The sequence below is a fragment of the Phascolarctos cinereus genome, unplaced genomic scaffold, assembly GCF_003287225.1.
Source record: "Phascolarctos cinereus isolate Bilbo 61053 unplaced genomic scaffold, phaCin_HiC Scaffold_4;HRSCAF=312, whole genome shotgun sequence".
NCBI lineage: Eukaryota > Metazoa > Chordata > Mammalia > Diprotodontia > Phascolarctidae > Phascolarctos > Phascolarctos cinereus.
In genome coordinates this window covers 469,238,434-469,257,250 of record NW_027555847.1, presented here as the reverse complement: position 1 = coordinate 469,257,250, position 18,817 = coordinate 469,238,434, and the positions used below count along the sequence as shown (strand labels likewise).

Below are 18,817 nucleotides of genomic sequence, written 5' to 3'. Positions count from 1 at the left end.
TACTCCCAGGTATTTCATACTCTCTAGAGTTATTTTAAATGGAGTATTTTTTACTATCTCTTACAGAGTTTTGTTTGTGACATACAGGAATGCTGATGATACATAGCATCGATCATTGTGGTAGGGACTGTAACTAAAAAAGCATTATAAGTTCCTCTCAGATGCTTATATTCCTGCAGGAAGACAACATGCACATATATAGATTGTACATATATACAAAATACATAGAAAACAGATACAAAATTACTTTGGTGGGGAAAAGCACTAGTAAGTGGGGGGGAGGGTACCAGGAAAGACCACACACAAAGAGAAGGGCTTGAGCTGATGAAGTTTTTTTTAATTCTTTTACTTTTAAATTAAATGTTTTCTATCTCCACCCCACCCCAGTTTGAAAGAAAAAAAAATCCTTGTAACAAATATGCAGAGTCAGATATTCTAAGAGCTAGAGGTACGAAGGTAATTCCAGGCAGGGAGAACAACCAGTGCAAAGGCAAAGAGATGAGAGATTGAGTTTTATGTGTGAGGAACATTAAGAAGGACCAAATGAGAGAATTTTTTTTTTGCTTAGGCAGTCAGGGTTAAGTGACTTGTCCAAGGTCACACAGCTAGTGAGTGTAATGTGTCAGAGGCCAGATTTGAACTCAGGTCCTCCTGACTCCAAGGCTGGTACTCTATCCACTGCACCACCTAGCTGCCCCAAATGAGAGATTATTTGTAAAATGTTTATTTAACACAGTGCCTGGCACACAGTAGGCACTTAATAAATGCTTCTTCTTTTCCCTCCTTTCCCTAGCTACCACCTATCACATAAAGGGTAATAAAGTTGCGAAGGTAGGCTGGGCTAAGTTGTGAAGGTCCAAACAGGAGTTTTATATCTGATCCAAAAGAATCACTGGAGGTAGGGATTGGTGACGTGGCCAGATAGGTGCTTTAGGAAGATCACTGTGGCAACTGTGTGAAGATCAGATTAGAGTAGGGAGAAACTCAATACGAGGACACAAATTAGGGGTATGTTGGAATAATCTAAGCAAGAGATAACATGGATTTGAATTATGATGGAGATGAAAAGATTATGAGAGATGTTTTGGAGGAAAAAGATTTAGCAACTGATAGGAACTATGGAGTAAATGAATGAGGGATTAAAATTGACAGCAAAGTTTATGAACCTAGGTGGGAGACTAGAGGGATGGTGATCTGGTCCTAAAAAGAAATGGGGAAATTCAAAAGTTGAAACCTGAGTGGGACTTTAGCCGCCATCTTGTTCTGAGCCATCCATGAAAGGAATACCCATCATATCATGCTTGATAAGTAGTTGTCCAGCCTGTCCAGGGAAGGGAACCCATTCTCTCTTTCTTTCCTTTCTTTCTTTCTTTCTTCTTCTTCTTTCTTTCTTTCTTTCTTTCTTTCTTTCTTTCTTTCTTTCTTTCTTTCTTTCTTTCTTTCTTTCTTTCTTTCTTTCTTTCTTTCTCTTTCTTTCTTTTCTTCTTTCTTCTTTCTCTCTCTCTTTCTCTTTCTTTCTTCTTTCTTTCTTTCTTTCTTTCTTTCTTTCTTTCTGATTGGGATTAAGTGACTTGCCCAGAGTCACACAACTAGTAAGTGTTAGTGTCTGAGGCTGAATTTGAACTCAGGCCTTCCTGACTCCAAGGCCAAAGCTCTATTCATTGCTCCACCTAGCTGCCCCTGAACCCATTATTTCTCAAGGCAGTATATTTTACTCTTGAACAATTCTAATTGTTAGGAAGCTTTTCAAGTTGGCCTCTTTTCAACACATTGCTCCTCCTTCTACTCTGTAGGGGAAAATCAAACAAATCTAATCCCTCTTCCGCATGGCATCCTTTCATATACTCAAAGACAACTATCATGTTCCTCTTAAGACTTCTCTTCTCTAGGTTAAACATCCCCAGCCCCTTCAACCAATCCATATATGACATAGGCTCAAGGCCCTTGACCCTCCTGGTTGCCTTCCTCTGGATATTCTCCAAATTATGGATGTCTTTAGTCCTGTACTAAGTACAGTACGCCACCTGATATCTTAGGAGGGTAGACTACAGTGGAATGCTATGCCCCTAATCATATCACTTACTGCCTGAACTTTCAATCCACTAAAACACCTAAATCTTTTTTTTTTCAGAACAACTGTTGTATAACCATGCCTTCCTGTCCTGTACTTGTGAAGCTGGTTTTTATTCAAGCACAAGACTTCATATTTATCCGTATTGAATTTCATCTTATTTGATTCATCCCAGTCCTCTACCCTGTCAAGATTCTTTGGGATATTGACTGTCATCTAGTACATTAGCTATCCCTCCCAGCCTGGTGTCATATGAAAATTTGATGAGCATGCCATCTCTGCCTTTATCTAAGTCATTGATAAAAATGTTAAACAGTAGGCATCGATCCCTAGAGGTACTCCACTGGAGACTTCCTGCCAAGCTGACATTGAACCATGAATAAATGCTCTCTGAATCCAGCCATCGAACCAATTCTGAATCTATCTGAACGCAGTACCATCTCTTCTATAGCTCTCCATCTTCTCCACAAGACTAGTATGAGGTAATTCATCAAATGCTTTGCTAAAGTCTAGGCAAACTGTATCTACAGCATCCCCTTCATCAACAAGTTTAGTAATCTTGTCAAAAAAGGAAATAAAGTTAGTCTGGCATGACCTGCTCTTGATGAAGCTATGCTCGTTGGTTCCTTATCAAGATATTTGCCAATGATCTCTTTAATGATATGTTCTAGATTTTCCAAGTAATCAAAATCCTGCTCACTGGACTACTAGGTTCTCTTGCTGTTTTTGAAAAATAGGACAAAAGTCATCTTTTGGTGTGTTTGAGCAAAAAAAAAAGATAATGAGATCTATTTTGGACATATTGAATTTGAGGTACCTACAGGACATTCAGTTTGAAAAATTCAATAGGCTGTTGGAAATGCATGATTGAAACACAAGAGAGTGACTAGGAACATAGCCAAATGCTCCTGGACATAGGGCCTCTGAGGACAATGAAATTAATGATCAAAACAAAACATATATATATATATAATTTAATGAATGAAATAAATTAAAAATTACTTTTCAAAGAATAATGAAGTTCTGTTTGTGAACTTAGATTTTCAAATCAATATGTTTTAAAAATTAACTATTTTTTTAAAAAAACCTTTTTCTGCATTTGAGCAATATTTTGTAAAGATGCAACATCACTGCAGATGGCCCTTATATGTGGACTGGTAGAGATTATAAAAGCATTATTTCTGTGAACTACCTACAGATGTTTGATTTCAAAACAACAGATATCTATTGTAATGCCTACTATGTGCAAAATACTGTAAGGAAATGAAGGTACAGTTCTGTCCCTTGTAGTGCTTAGTAGGGGAGATACCCTACATACCAACAATGATAATTCATGGTATAATTTGGCAATACGGCAAGAGGTATAAAACATTAAGCCACTTTGAAAAATATATAGCTCAAAGCATTTCTTTATAGTGTTATTTTAGCAAGATTTTCATAGGAATTCGAGACTTCTGTAATAAAATGGAGCAGTCTGAATATGCCTGAATGCTTTCCTAGGTTTCATCTTCCCATTTGCTTCTGTTGCACATATCTATTTTCAGAAAATAGTTTTCCTTTGATTTAGGTAGCTAGTTGGTGCAGTGGATAGAGCCCTGGACTCATCTTCATGAGTTCAAATCTGGCTTCAGACACTTATTATCTGTGTGACCTTGGGCCAGTCATTTAACTCTGTTTGCCTTGGTTCCTTACCAATAAAATGAATTGGAGAAGGAAATGGCAAAACAGTCCAGTATCTTTACTAAGAAAACCCTACATGGGGTCACAGAGTCAGACACAACTGAAATGACTGAACAACAATAAAATGTTCTCTTTAATGTTAGAAAACTGATCCCTCCTTCTATTTCCCTATTGTCTCTACTGTTCAGGAGGAAAAATGTTTGACATTAGAGGGAATTTTGCCATTTATCAAAAGCATTTAAATATTTTAGCCAATTACATTGTACTTTCTTGCTCAGCATGCATTTTTGTTATAAAAGAAGAGAAACTAAAAAGTAGCAAAAGTAACAGCAGAGGGAGCTATTGAGATTTGATTAAATTTTCCATTGCGTTTCACTAGTTTGGACTTTAAGAAGAATACGGTAATGTTCTCAGAGGCTTGTTCATTTCAATTACTATTGTGCAGTAAAAGGTTTATCTAAATAGTTTTTTGTTTGTTTGATTGTTTTTAAAACACTAGTAAAAAAGATAGGAAGTTTCCAAGCCTAGTACTGCTCACCATCTCCTCTACCCCCAATAAACAGGGAACATAGTTTGAGAGCTGAAGGGATCTTAGAGGTCATATTGTCAATCTCCCTCATTTTATAGATGAAGAAATTAATAAAAAAAAATTACATACTCACATCACAGAAAAAGCACTTTGTAATCTTAAAGCACTATGTAAATGTGATTTATTTTCCTATTTTCAACTTTTAGAGATTTGTTTCATGTATCTAGCATCATAAAATTATATTTAGCCCCCCTGAAATAAAATTTGCAAGGTGAGAGTAAAAACTTGGCATATGAATGATGATAAAAAAAAGCGTTTATTAAGCACTTAGTAAATGCTAGGCACTGTTAAGTGCTGAGGATACAAATAGAAAATCAGGATAGTTCCAGCTTTTTAGGAGCTCAGATTCTAATTGGGGGAGATGACACCTATTGTAGACTTTAGTTAAAGGGTAGGTGGTAAGGCCCATGGATGTGTAGGGTTCACTGGCCAGTCAGAAAGCAATGCCTGTAGGTCTGAAGCATGCAGGGCAGATAGTAAAGCCCAAGGGTCTTCCATCTTACCAGTACTAGTTGAAGATTCCTTGCTCATCCAATCAGTGTGACTCGCTATCTTCCAGGCAAAGGTTGAAGGGATGAGGAGGGTGGGGCTAGATGGGCTTGGACCACCGATATAGAAAAGGAGAAAGTTGATTTGAGACTAAAAGTGGATCAGGTACTCTCCTCCCTAGGATGGGGCAGAAGTGTTGGAAGGAAAGCCAAGGGGAAAGTACTATTTTCCCCTAGGCTTTTTTGCTTTAATAGCTTAAAACAGCAGTATTAGACGTAAGACTTTCAGAACATCTTATTTTGGAAAACAAAACAACTGAACTAAATTGAACTAAATGAAACAAAGCCTAGATTTCCTGAATTCTGCTATTAACTAGCAGTATGATGATGAGCAATTTCAGCTCCCCTGCCCCCTACCTCCCATTTCAGTTTCTTTGAATGTAAAATGAATATTGGACTAAATAAGAGGCAATGTGGTATAAGTGGAAAGGATGCTGGACTTAAGGTCAGAATAGAATCCTGCCCTCTGATGCGTAACTCAAACTGTAAAAGCTGGGCAGCTCACTTAATCGTTCTAAGCCTCAGTGTCCTGAAGAGAAGCACCTGCAGTGCTGCCCCAGGGTTATGAGATCAAATGAGGCAATTTTTGCAAAATTTTAAAGTAGTTATGTAGATGGTCAATTTTTATGGTACTCGTTATCTCTAAAGGTCCATCTCACAATATTCCCTTTAGCCATTGTGCTGACCTCACTGTTGTACGCCTGTGAAACCTGGACAGTATACCAGCACCATGCCAGAAAACAGAGTCACTTCCATTTGAATTGTCTTAGGAAGATTCTGAAGATCACCTGGCAGGATAAGATACCGGACGCTGAGGTCCTTTTTCAAGCTGAATTGCAAGCATTCTAACTCTGCTGCATAGAGTGCCACCCCAACGGGCTGGCCATGTTATTTGAGTGCCAAACATACATTTGTCTAAAAGACATTTACTGAGAACTCACACGAAACAAATCTTCATATAGAGTTGAGAAGAAGCAATACAAAGACACTCAAGGTCTCTCTGAAGAAATTTGTAATTGATTGTAAGACATGGGATACACTGCACAGGACTGCTCAGCATGACGTGCCCACATCAGAGAAAGCACTCTGCTCTATAAACAAAGCAGAATTGCAGTAACTCAAAATAAATATGAGATGCACAAGTTTAGAGGCATCTTCACTCCAAATGTTTATATGGATTATTTGTGCCTGACCTGTGGTACAGCCAGTTGAGCTTATATTGGTCTGATCAGCCACTATTGGACACAGTATACCTTGACTCCAACATAGTGAACCAATCCTCTAAGATGCTACACATTTCATATGAGTTACAGCACTGCCCTGGGATACCAGCAAGAAGCAAGATGAAGGTCATTCACTGATATGGTTCTGTTCACTGCTCTTTGTTCTACTGATGACTTTTCTCCTATTAGTTTTCCATCTTTCATACATTCTGAGTGGGTGTTGTGGACTCATTGAGCCACAATTAACTGTCTTTTGTACCTAGCCACTGTCATGATCTTTCTTGCCACTATTCCCAATTTAGGATTTATGTTTTATGTCCCCACTAATTTGCTGCCTTTAATGGAGTTATAGTTTCTTTATGATGAAATATCCATGGCCTACATATCACTTGGCTGTTTGAAACTTTCCAGCTCTTTGAGTTAAGACCAAGATTAGAATGGATCTACCAAGGGTGGGGAACCTGTGGCCCTTTAGGTCCTCAAGTGAGGCCCTTTTATTAAGGGGATTTATTTTGGGAAGTTTGAATTCAGTCAAAGGGCTGCACTTGAGGACCTAGTGAGTTCCCCACCCCTGAACCATTTAAGCCTTTTTGTTCTTTCCCCAAGCCAGCTGTTTACTCAGAATAGCCTCAGGTGTCGATGGGAACCACTCTGCCCAAATAATTCAACTTAAAAAAACAACTCTAGTTTTCATGCCTGATTGAGTGATGACAACAAACAAATCCCGTCCAGTACTTCCAAAGCCTTTGGGTGTTGTGCCTCCCACTGAGTCCTCCTTGAGCAAAGAAAGGCTATTTTCATACCCGTTTTCTTTCAGGAATGGAGCTTCAAGAAGTCACCAGAGACACTGGCAGGGGATGGACAGATTGGGATACTCTGGAGCAGATGCCAGGATCAAGGAGGTGTCCTGGGAACCCTGTGCTCAGATCCCTACATAGGGCAGGATCCCAAGGATTTGCCCCAGAGTGGGATCTTGAGGTGAATGGAGCTTTCTTAAGTCCTTTTAGTGTAGGGTGCTGACTTTTTTCTGGGTCAGACTCCCTCTCCCCAGTAGCAGCAGAATTTAGGAGATATAAATAGCACCTTCTTGAGATTTCTTCCTCTCTCTGCCATCAGCAGTAGCCCATCTTCAAGCAGTGTGGAAACCTCTTCTTGTTCTGGGGCCCGTTTCTACTCCCTGACAGCTGCATCTCAGGGAAGCATGGTCCCAACTTGTCCTAGGCATAAAAAGTGTTAGTTACACCACAAGGTGGGGATGCCCCCTTTCCTCAGATCCTCCTTTTGAAGCTCCCACTCATTTTTTTTTTATGCACTTGGGGTTAAGTGACTTGCCCTAGGTCACACAGCTAGTGTCAAGTGTCTGGTCTAAGGTCAAATTTGAACTCAGGTCCTCCTGACTCCAGAGCCAGTGCTCTATTCGCCTGTCTCCCCTCACCCCCCCCCACTCAATTTTAAAGCCTAATTTTTTAAATGACATTTCTTCTAAGAAGTCTTCCTGTCCCCCACCCCCACCCCTTTTCCCATTAATAACAATCATCTCTTTCAGACTTCACATAGCATCTTACTTTGTAACCCTCAAATGCACTTATATAGTGTTTGGGCATTAGATTCAATAAGTACTGAACATATGCAAAGTACTTGTAAATTATGGTAAAGTAGTAATGACAAAGGAACAGTCAGTCCCATACCTCAAGAAGTTTTCTTCTCCTGCGCTAGCGGAGTGGGGAGGCATGCCAAAAACACATAGGCATGTGTGTGAGAACAAAATATACAGGGTCAGGGAAAAGTGATTTGAGGGGTGGGGCAACACTAACAGTTGTGGAGATCAAAAAAGGGGTCATAGAGCTGATGACAATACAGCTGAGCTTTAAAGGGACTTAGGAATTCCTGCATTGAATAGAGCTCCGGGTCTGGAAGGGGGAAGGCCTGAATTCAAATGTGGCCTCTGATACTTACTAACTGGGTGATCTTGGACAAGTCATTAATCTCTATTTGCCTCAGTTTCCCCAACTGTAAAATGGGAATAATAACATCCAACCCCCCAGGGTTGTTGTAAGGAACAAATGAAGTAATATTTGTAAAGCACTTAGCACAATATCTGGCGCATCGAAGGTGATACACAAATGTTTATTATCATCATCATCATCATCATCATCATCAATAAATCAATATTTATTAAGTACTTACTATGGACCAGACACCATCATCATCATCATCAACCTCATTGTCAAAAGTAAGAGAGCAGTCTCTGCTCTCAGGGAGCTCATAGTCTAATGGGGGAGACAACATGCAAACAGTTATATGCAAATAAGACATAGACAGGATAAATCTGAGGTTATTCCAGAGAGAAAGCAGTGGATTAAGAGAGATCAGGGAAGGCTACTTGCAGAAAAGAGAAATTAACTGAAATTTGAAGGAATCCAGGAGGCAGAAATGAGAAGAGAGAAAGTTTCAGGCATAAGGGACAGTCAGTGAATACATATGATTTGGGGAGATGGAGTGTAGTATATGAACAATAGCAAGGATGACAGTGCTACTGATTTGTAGAATTAGTGGTCAGGAGTGAAGTGAAAGCGGAACAGAAAGGTAGGAAGGGAGCAGGTTTTAAAAGTGAAACAGAATTTATAATTGGTCTTGGATGTAATGGGGAATCACTGCAATTTATTGAATGATGAGGTCAAACCTGCACTTTTGGAAGAACACTTTGATAGCTGAGTGGAGGATGGACTGGAGTGGGGAAAGACTTGAGGCAGGGAGACCAACCAGATGGCTATTGCAGTATTCCAGCTGTGAAATGATGTTATTGTTGTTCAGTCATTTCAGTTGTGCCTGACTCTTCGTGACCCACTTTGGGATTTTCTTGGCAAATAGTAGTAGTTTGTCATTTCCTTCTCCAATGGGGGTATGCCAAGATGATGACAGTGTCAGAGGAGTGTCCAAAATCTGTATCTCCAGTGTTCCAAAAGTAGAATCAACAACTTGGTAACAGATTGGATATGATGGCTAGGAGGAGTGAGGGACAGTGAGGGGTCAAAAATGACAAGAAGTAGAGGGGAAGAAGGAGAGCAGATCAGGCATGGAATATAGCCTTTGCAGAGGCATGGAATTTCCGAAGGATGTGGAATGTTGTATATAGAACAGCAGGTGTGGCAGGAATGTAGTGTTTGAGAAAGAATAACATCATTTTAAGTCTGCAAAGGTAGCCTGGAACCAGATTGAGGAGGGCTTTAAATGCAAACTAATCAATCAATAAGCAAAAAAAAATTCCCTTTTTTTCCCTCTCCTATCATCACTAGGGCACCAGCTTAGCTTCTTGAGTTGAGAATTGACACAACCAGTTTTGTGCTTGTGTGGAGCATGGATTGCAAAAGAGAGAGACTGGAAGTAGAGAGACTAATTAGGAGGCTGTGGCAATAATCCAGGCAAGAGGAGAAGCAGACCTGAACTGGGGTGATGATTGTGTGAGTCTAAGTAGCTAAGGGATGAATGGAAGAGCTGTGGTGGAGATACAGAATTTATAAGACTTGACAACTGATTGCATATATTGGAAGGAAAAATGAATAGTATAGGAGGGTTTGCAAGGATACAAACCTGGGTGATGGGAAGAATGGCAAAACCCTCAGTAGAAATAGGGAAGTTAGGAATGGTGGTTTGGGGTGGGGGAAGAGGAGGGAGAGATTAGGAGTACTGTTTTGTGAATGTCACAATTGAGATACTCATGGGACAACCAGATGGACATGTCAAACAGTCAGGAAGTGTTGTGAAATGTAGATCTGGAGAGAGATTAGGGCTGTGTGTGTGTGTGTGTGTGTGTGTGTGTGTGTGTGTGTGTACATATCACTGTCATTTGTGCAGAAATATTTGAACCCATGGGAACTGATCAGATTACCAAGGAAAAAAGTATAGGGAGAAAAAAGAAAAGGGCTAAGGACATAGGTGTACAGTGTACATACTCTGAGTGGTTGGTATGTTATAATCCAGTAAAGGTGATGACAAAGGAATGGTCAGGTTATTAGGAGGAGCATCAAAAGAAGAAAATGTTATGAAAGCCGAGGGAGAAGTGAGTAATCAAGAATAAGGCTGCCATATTAAAAACTGCAGAGAGATAAAGGAAAAATGAAGGTTGAGAAAAGGCCATTGGATTTTGCAATTCAGAAATCATTACTAACCTTCTAGGGAGCAGTTTGTCAGATGGTAGAATCTGAAGCCAGATGGCAAGGGGTTGAGAAGTGAATAAGAGACCAGGAAGTGATGTATAATGTAGACAGATTTTTTTTGGGGGGGAGCTTGGGTGTGAAATAGAGAAGATGTATAACCTGATGGCAGTGTAATGTGAAGAATTCTAAAGGATGAAGAGACCTGGACATATTTTTAGGCAGCAGAGAGGGATCCTAGGGTGAGGAGAAATTTAACATAAGAGGGAAGGAGGAGGCAATTTTGGGGCCATGCTCCCAGAGGAGATAGGATTAAGAGCACAAGCTGAAGTTTTGGCCTTTGATAGAAGGGTAGTTTATGAGGAGTAGTTAACTGTTATCTCTGTTTTCATCAGACACTAGAACAAAGGAGAGAATGGACTTTGAGGTATAGAGCTGGATAGAAGAAAAAGCCCATGGCTGATGGCCTCTATTTTCTTGGTCCAGTAGGAAGTGAGGTCCTCTACTGAGGACTGCATGTTGCAGAAGTTTTGAGAGAAGAGTAGGTTTTACTAGCTCTGTGACCCTGGGCAAGTCACTTTTTTTTAATTAATTTATTTTGATTTATCAACAATCACTTCCATATGCTTTTGAGTTGAAAATTTTTCTCCCCTTTCCTCCCCCCCACCCTCCCCAAGACAGTGCACAATCTGATATAGGCTTTACATTTACATACCCATTAAACATATTTTCACATTAGTGAAGTTGTAAGTAAAAATTAAAACCAATAAGAGGAACCATCAGAAAGATGAAACAAAACTCAACAGAAGGTAAAAATAAGTGATAGCGATTCGACTTCCATAGTTCTTTCTTTGGATGTGGGCAGCATTTTCCATCCCGAGGCCTCTGGAGATGTCTTAGATCCTCGTAATGCTGAGAAGCCTGGGCAAGTCACTTAACTCCATTGCCTAGCCCCACCCCCCAAAAAAAAAGAAGAAAGAAAGAAAGAAAAAGGAAGAATAGATTTATGATAGTCACTCTGAGGAGTGAATAGCTCTTTGTGTTCATGTTTTTATCCCACTACTGGGTTTTTCAAGATCAGAAACCCCTTCTTAGCTAAACTTTACTTTTCCTGCAGTACTCTGCCTCATTTTAACACTTCAGTGGATCTTCCATGTGGCTGTTACCCTCACCCTTGACCATGAGAAATTAGGTACAGAGGGAGTAGTCCCTTAATTTTCTTGATATTGGAAACTCCTGGATGAAGACTCTCCCTTTACCAAGATAGAGCCATACTTTCTTTGCAACTTGTAGTCTTAAAAAGTAGCCTGAAGGCACTAAGAATTTATGCAACTTCACCAGGGTCACACAACCAGCATATGTTGAAAGTGGAACCTGAACCTAGCTCTTCCTGATTTCAAGTCATTTTGGTTATTAAAGGTTTTCATTGAGCTCCAATCATGTGTCTAACAGAATATTATTGGTTTTTTTTCTTTCATTTTTAAAAAATTTTTTTTCCATATGCTTTTGAGTTGAAAATTTTTCTCCCTTTTTCTCCCCCCCACCCTCCCCAAGACAGTGCACAAGCTGACATAGGCTTTACATTTACATACCCATTAAACATATTTTCACATTAGTGAAGTTGTAAGTAAAAATTAAAACCGATAGGAGGAACCATCATAAAGGTGAAACAAAACTCAACAGAAGGTAAAAATAAGTGAGAGCGATTCGACTTCCATAGTTTTTTCTTTGGATGTGGACAACATTTTCCATCCCGAGGCCTCTGGAGATGTCTTAGATCCTCGTAATGCTGAGAAGGGTTCAGTTTAACATTCTTAGTCATTGCATAACGTGGCTGCTATTGTGTACAAAGTCCTCTTGGTTCTGCTCACTTCACTCAGCATTAGACCATATAAGTCCTTCCAGGTTTTTCTGAAGTCAGCCTGTTCATCATTTCTTATAGCACAATAGTATTCCATTACATTCAAATACCACAACTTGCTCAGCCATTCCCCAACTGATGGTCATCCTCTCAATTTCCAAACAGAATATTATTGTTAAAAAGATTGCTTTATATTTGGCAGAGAACTTTGGGGTCATTAAAAGTACTTTGCAATATCTCATGTAATCCAGTTTGCTTTGTTCCTCCTTTTCAATTCTGGACCCAGTTCAACATCCATCTACAGGGTCTGTATTGGTGGATTAACTCCAGGGATTGTTTATGCAACTATGTATCATAATCTGGACAATAGCTATTCTTTATTACTCTGATTTTTCCTATATGGATAATTAGGCCAAACTTTTGAGATTATAGTTCTCATTTGGGTGGCTCTTCAATGCTTTGAGATTTGGTACTATCAACCTATTTACAAGCAAGTTGGTGTATATCGTTCCAGAATATTTAGAGAATGCTTTCTTCTACTTCCACTCCTCCCTGGACATCCTCCGGGATTGTGACAAACACCTTTTGCAAATATACACTTCTGTTTTATGCATCATTTCATATTTCTAATCAAAATTTTACTGAAAATATTGTTTCATCTTTCAAGGAATTTCTGGTTTTAAATATATGCACAGAAGTCTTATTGGAAGGGATTCTTTAAGAGGTGTCATTTTGTTTTACTGAATCAAATACTTTTTTATAGATAAGAAATAATATTGGGAGTTGAACCTTACATTTTCTGTACCTTTTTAGACAATCACATGATGGTAGATATGTGTTTATTTATGAAGGCTCACCTCTTTTCTTTGTTTTTCATACCTTTCTATGTGTATAACTTTTTGATGTGTGTATAAATTCTTGGGAAGGTTTCCCAGAGATGAGAAATTAAGCACATATGTCAATAGTGATATTTCTTTTGTCATTAGCTTTCAGGTGAAAATCACATCTGTGATTCTTCCCCCACCCCCCAAAATATTTGGTAACCTCTCCTCTTTCAAATATTTTTGGAATCAATCCCTAACCATCCAGGTACTTCCACCAAGGTGCTAAACCTAGAGTTAGGATTTGAATCATGCCTCTGACAATTACTAGTTATGTGACTCTGGATATCATTTAATATCTCTCAGCCTAAGTTTTCTCATGTGTAAAATGTGGATAATAGGAGGGTTGTTGTGGGGCTCAAATTGAATTGTGTGTATGGAATACATACATTATATATATATACATATATACATATAAAATGTGTATATACATACATATGCACACACAAACATATATATATACATATATATATGAATATATGCACACACCCACATATATGTAGGTAGATATAGATGGAGAAATAGTGCTTTGCAAACCTTTAAAGAGCTATATAAATATTAGTTACTATATATGATGTCAGCTGGCTGCCATTTTCATCTTTATTTTCTTTCATGCCATTACTATTTCCTCTTGTAGCTCACCAGAGCTTAATATTGAAGTCCAAATTTGGGATCTCAATTGACATTATTGGAGAAAACTTTTTGTTTAAAAAATCATTACCTATCTCTTTCATATTTTTTTGTCTGATCATTATCCTTCTTCCAGTTTCATCTTTAAATGCTGTCAGAATAATTGATCCTAACTGGGTCTCCAGCCAAACTTGGTTGTTTTTTTTTTTTGTGGCTTTACGTTGCTTTGCAAGATGACACGACTCATAATCATACACTATCCCCCCTCTGTCAGATTTTACAAATGAGTTTATATTTGAAAAAAGTATTGCCTTTGGCTGTTATATCTTTCCTTTTAACTAGGAAGAAGAGTGTTGGCTAAGGTAGGATCCTAAATCAGCATGGTGATTTGTCACAGAAAGTTCCTTATGAAATGATTTTGTGGCAGTATAATGTAGTGCATAGAGAGTTGGCCTCAAAGTCTGGAAGACCTGGATTCAAATCTCACCTTCAACACATATTGGCTATGTGACCTCAGACAAGTTACTTAATCTCTAGGATTAAATTCCAGAGAAGGCACTAAACTTCATGGGCAGAAGAAATTTCTTTCCTTGTAGTTCCCTTTACCATTCTATTTCCCTGATCCTCATGAAATTGTGATTGTCACTGTCAATATCTGTTCTATACATTTCCCATTTATTTTATTATCAATAGCTAGTTGAAAAAGTTAGATTGGAGTTGTCTTAATTGTACACTATTTTGTATTTTAATAATTTAGAATTGATATTATTGTTTTAATGAGATGATGGTGTATGTACAGAAAGCTGATTCAGAAAGGACTCTCACATTGATAACTAGTAATTTCCTGTCGGTTAAAAAATCATTGATTTCATTTTATGTAATCTTATCTGGTTCTTTTCTAGTGCTTCTAGTCTCTTTTCTAAGAAAGCTTTTTGTTATCTTATGAACTTTACAAACATGAATATTTTCACATGCAAAGAAGAAAAAAAGAGAATTGTATGTGAAATAGTAAGTCTCTATTATGTATATCTTGTTTCTAAAAAGTACCACTAAATTTAATACATACTTTTTTTTTTTGGAGAGGCAATTGAGGTTAAATGACTTTCTCAAAGTCACGCAGCTAGTGAGTGTTATATGTGTAAGTCCAGATATGAAGTCAGGTCCTCCTGACTCCAGGGCGGGTGCTCTATCTACTGCGTCATCTAGCTGCCCCAACACATACATTTTTCTCAAGATAATTTATTATATGTGAGATATATGGGTAATGTGCAACCTTTTGACTTCTCCATTTCTTGATCCTGAATTTTATTTTCCACCTCAATTTTTGTGTTGTTCTCTGGTGATCACATTTGCATTGAAGTCAGACAGTATTAAGGAGAAGCAGAATAATGCAATAAAAAGGGTGATGGATTTTAAGTTAGAAAGTTTGGGTTCAAATCCCTACTGGCCACTTATTACTTGGTTGATTATGTACAAGTGTCAGCCTCATCTTCCTCATCTGTAAAATGGAGTTGTTACACTCAAGTCCTTTTCAGTATAAAACCTATGAAGAACCAATTGTCCTATTAAATCAGATGTTTAGATGAATAGCAAACATCTAAAACAGAAAGTAATTTTCACAAAGAGCCAACATACTTTATTAAGAACAGGATGTTGCAGACTAACCTCATTTTCTTTTTTGATAAGAGTTACTAAACTGGTACTTCAGCTATAGATATAGTTGACCTAGATCTTAATAAATATTTGATAAAGTCTCTCATGCTAATCTCATGGAAAAGATGGAGAGATATGGGTTAGATGATAGTAGAATCAGATGGGTTCAGAACTGGTTGAATGACATGACTCAATACTTTGATATTAACTTGGCATGAAGTTTAGAGTGGAGTGTCCCAGGATTCTCCGTTTGAATCTGAGCTATTTATGTTTTCCTCAGTGATTTGGATAATGAATGATTGAAGTATTTATTAAGCACTTATTCTGTGCAATGCACTGGGTTAAGTGTTGACAGCATAAATAAATAATATGTCTATATAATAGGACCATAAATGACATATTTATCGAATTTGAAGATGACACAGATCTAGGAGTGATAACTAGCATGGAAGAGATGATAAAGTCCAATAAAACTCAACAGACTAAACTTTGTGTTGAATATATTAAGATTAAATTTTGTAGGGCTGCATGTAAAGTCTTACACTTGGGTTCAAGAAATCAACTTTACAAGTAAATGAAGGAGCCAAGAATTAATTATGCAGAAGTATTTTTCTGATAAATATGTGGGGATTTTAGTGGACTTAAAGTTCAATCATAGGCAATAGTGTGTTATGGATGTAGAGAAACTTTAATACAATCTTGTGTTATATCAAGAAAGTCATAGCTTCCAGAAATAGGGAGTCAATGGTTAGTCCTGCCTTTGGTCCCTTGTTAGACCAAATCTGGAGTGCTTTGTTTAGGTCTGGATGTTATAGTTTAGAAAGGACTTTGATAAACTGAGGAAGATCCACAGGAAGGTAACCGGAATGGTGAATTGCTTTGTAATATAGGACGAGCATTTCCCGGACACAACTTCTTTCCTCCCACCTACACCCCCAGACCTGATTGGCCTATACACAATGGTAGCTTCCTTCCCTGCTCTCTTCCCCTTGCCCTCCCCATCCCCCAGCTAGCAGAGGGTTGGTTTAGGGTAGAACTGTTCTTAGAACTCAATTGGCCCCAGCTTCCTTGATGCAGCTTCCAAGTCATATAAGTACCTAAAAAGTCCCAGCCATTTCCTAGGCCCCCTCAGCATTGGTGGATTGCCGAAGCCCAAATGTGTAATCTTACCTTGTCTTGCTAACCAGATATATTGCCATTTAGAGATGGTGAAGAGGGATTGCATCCAGAGAAACTAAGTATCAGTGTATCCTCATTGCATATCCTTGTTGTATTAGGGAAAAGTAAACATCTTTGTTTTAAATGTTCTATGATTTGCTGTAAGGGAGCAGATCTGTTCTGCCCTAATCATGCCAAGTATAGGGTTGCATAATCTCTTAGAGAATACTAAGATACTAAAGAGAGAGGGGTTCATACCATCTTGCTTATTAATAGGTTAATAGTTAATTAGGTTAATTGAGGGAGTTTACTCACAAGAGGCAATCATCCTGGACAGCAGCAGGACAAAGTAATATCATGGATCCTTGAGCCAACCCCAAGCCAGGTCAGGTATTATATAGAAACAGAACAAAGAAGGCATAGTGCCAAGATGGCCCAGAGTCATGTGCAAGTTTTCCCATGAGATAATTAAAGTTTCTTTGGCTGTTTTCATTTACTCAAGGTAGTTTATAGTTTTCTGTGAAGATATAGGTCTTGTTCTCGCTCTGGTTACCATCATAAACTTGCAAGTGCTCCATGTCAAGGATGGTGTTAGATCCATGCCTACAACTGGAGAACCTAAAGAAGGGAATAATCCATGGAGACATGAGAGCTGCCTTCAGGTGTTTGAAGGGCTATCATGAGGGAGAGAGTTTAGGCTTAGAACAAGGAGTAATGAGTAGAAGTTGTAAGCAGGCAAGTGTAGGCTTGATGTCATGACAATGCTTCCTCACAACTGTTGAGGAGCCCTCTGTAAGAGAAATGGCTTTCTTCAGGAGGCAATGGTCATTTTTACAAATACTCTTAAGTACTGCAATATGAGATGACCAGATGCCTCAAGAAATTTGGGATAAAGCCAACTTTGACAACTCTTTTTTTTGCCCCTATAGGAGAACTTGTGATCTGTTCTCTTTACCTGGAACTTCTTTTAGAGTGAAAATGTTAAGTTGGATCTGGTTCATATCGTCCAACAGTATGTTTGCCTGGTGACCCCTGGGCAAGGCTCTTGCATTTTGAGTACCAACAACTGAACTAAGATGGTCTAAGAACTCTATGATCCTTAGTACCCTCTACTTCATTTTCTGCCGCTCCATCAGAAGTAAAAAGGACCTGCACCTGATTTTGGACCATTTCATATTTTTCTTTGTTTCGTGGGTTACTGTAGCTAGACAATCCATCACCAAATGGCTAACTGGCTGGTGGTGAGCCTCACTAAGCTCCAGATGCAATAGAGTATTAATACATATTGTTGATATGATTCCAGAGCTAAATTCTATGATTCTATCATCTTCTTCAAGCCCATGAACCCCAAATACAGTAGCTACAATAAGTGTTTTATAAGGGCTTTATAAAGTGCTTTACTTAAATTATTTCATTTTGATCCTCAGAATAATCCATAAGGTAAATTAGCTAGGTAGGCATTAATATATCCATTTCACAGATGAGGAAACTGAGGCCCATAGAAATTAAGTGCTACCCCCAAGGACACAGAGCTAGTAAATGTCAAAGACAGAGTTCTCAACTCTTTTTCATAGCACCTCAGCTACCTCTCAAATATGTTCGTGTGGTACTTTTTTTTTCCCTACCTTTTCACAGGTCCCCAAGTACTTGTTTGCATAATAGCTGCACAACTGATTACATCCCAGAGTCTAGATTTGGTGAAATGACATTATTTAATTTAAGGCATTAAGCTGAGGGAAGGCTACATTCAGGAAAAAAAATATGAATTAGACAGTTTCTTTTAAATGTTCCCATTTTCCTCAACACCTATTATTTTTATGCCACTTTCTCCTTCCCTTTCCACAACTCCTGTGATGGAAAGAGAAAGGATCGGTAGTCAGAGAACCTTTGTTCAAATCTTAGATCCCCTACTTTACCTGGAATCATTAGTTATGTGGTCTTGGGTCTAGAGTTCTGACTCTAGTACTCACTTTGCTAATTTTTAACATAAGGGTATAGATGATCTCTAAGGTAAATTGCAGGTTTAAATTCTATATTACTGTGACAAGAATCCCCCAGAGTCATGCACCAAAGCTTGTCCTTCTCAGTAGCACACCATGCTCTGGACCTTTTCATCAAAGCCTCCTAGGACTGAATACCATTCCCTCACAGACCTCTTCTCAGCTAGCTCATTTAATGAACAGATTCATACTATAACATAATACTTTAGCATTGCTAGGCTGCTCACTATTTATTTAATAGCAATGTCCTCTCAGTGATCCTGTGTGGCTATAAAAATGTCATACCACCATTTCAGAAAGAATCAAAATCGATGATACCCTAAAGAGCAAGAAGGCTGCAGAATATTACCAATAATGACTTTTTTTTTC

At 38.5% G+C, this 18,817-nt stretch overlaps 1 protein-coding gene across 5 annotated transcripts in view; it reads left to right on the top strand.

Annotated features, from left to right (window-relative positions):
* The window catches only part of YTHDF3 (YTH N6-methyladenosine RNA binding protein F3), a 68,026-nt gene extending 65,350 nt beyond the window's left edge, over positions 1–2,676 (top strand). For all 5 annotated transcript variants that reach the window (XM_021002180.2, XM_021002185.2, XM_021002186.2 and 2 more), the window contains one exon: positions 2,132–2,676. In XM_021002180.2, coding sequence (XP_020857839.1) covers positions 2,132–2,236 — 105 coding nt within the window. In that variant the 3' untranslated portion in view covers positions 2,237–2,676. The remainder of the gene's footprint in view (positions 1–2,131) is intronic.
* Positions 2,677–18,817: the final 16,141 nt, after the last annotated feature.